General features: G+C 62.1%; 1 protein-coding gene across 1 annotated transcript in view; it reads right to left on the bottom strand.

Moving 5' to 3' along the window:
• Window positions 1–788: 788 nt before the first annotated feature.
• The window catches only part of RSG1 (REM2 and RAB like small GTPase 1), a gene marked incomplete at its 5' end in the record, with an annotated part of 1,473 nt that continues 1,433 nt past the window's right edge, over window positions 789–828 (bottom strand). Inside the window, one exon of the mRNA XM_017732694.1 lies at window positions 789–813. Coding sequence (XP_017588183.1) covers window positions 789–813 — 25 coding nt within the window. The remainder of the gene's footprint in view (window positions 814–828) is intronic.

Genomic DNA, 828 nt, shown 5'->3' with positions numbered 1-828 from the left:
CCCACCCCCCCAGCACCCCAAATCCCACAGCACCCCAGCGCCCCAAATCCCACAGCACCCCAAATCCCACCACCCCAGCACCCCAAATCCCTCAGCACCCCAAATCCCACCACCCCAGCACCCCAAATCCCGCAGTACCCCAACTGCTGCACCATCCACAGCACCCCAAATCCCGCAGTGCCCTCAATCCCATCACCCACAGCACCCCAAATCCTGCACCATCCGTTGCACCCCAAATCCCATAGTGCCCTAATCCCATGAATTCCAGCACCTCAAATCCCACAGCAGCCCTGTCCCCATGATGACGCAGCACCCCAAATCCGGCATCTCCCATAGCACCCCAAATCCCACAGCACCCCCAACCTCTGCAGCACCCACAGCACCCCTGTCCCCGTAATCCCTCTGCAGCCAAACCCCCCAGGATCCACAACAGGCTCAGCACCCCCATTCCATGATCCCAATGAGCCCCCAATCCCCCAGCATCTCTGCCGCACCCCAAACCCTGCAGCATCCCCATCCCATCCCCAGGATCCCACTGCACCCCAAATCCCCCAGCACCACCAAATCTTCATTACCCCCAGCACCCCAAATCCCCGGCACCCCATTCGCCCCTCAGCACCCCCATCCCAACCCCGAATAGGACGACTCAAGCCAGCCGGGGATCTTTTTCATAGAAAAACGCAGATTTTAGCAAAAGAGCACCTTTACCCCGCCCAGCCCCCCAAACCCACCCCAAGAGGGGGCTCAGATCGGGGGGTCCCCCTTGTCCCCCGGGGTGATGCCGGCGGTCACTTGGTCGCGCCGCCAGAGCCCCTCGACCAGCGCGTC

The sequence above is a fragment of the Corvus brachyrhynchos genome, unplaced genomic scaffold, assembly GCF_000691975.1.
Source record: "Corvus brachyrhynchos isolate BGI_N302 unplaced genomic scaffold, ASM69197v1 scaffold215, whole genome shotgun sequence".
NCBI classification, from domain to species: Eukaryota; Metazoa; Chordata; class Aves; order Passeriformes; family Corvidae; genus Corvus; species Corvus brachyrhynchos.
This window is presented reverse-complemented; position numbering and strand designations above follow the sequence as displayed.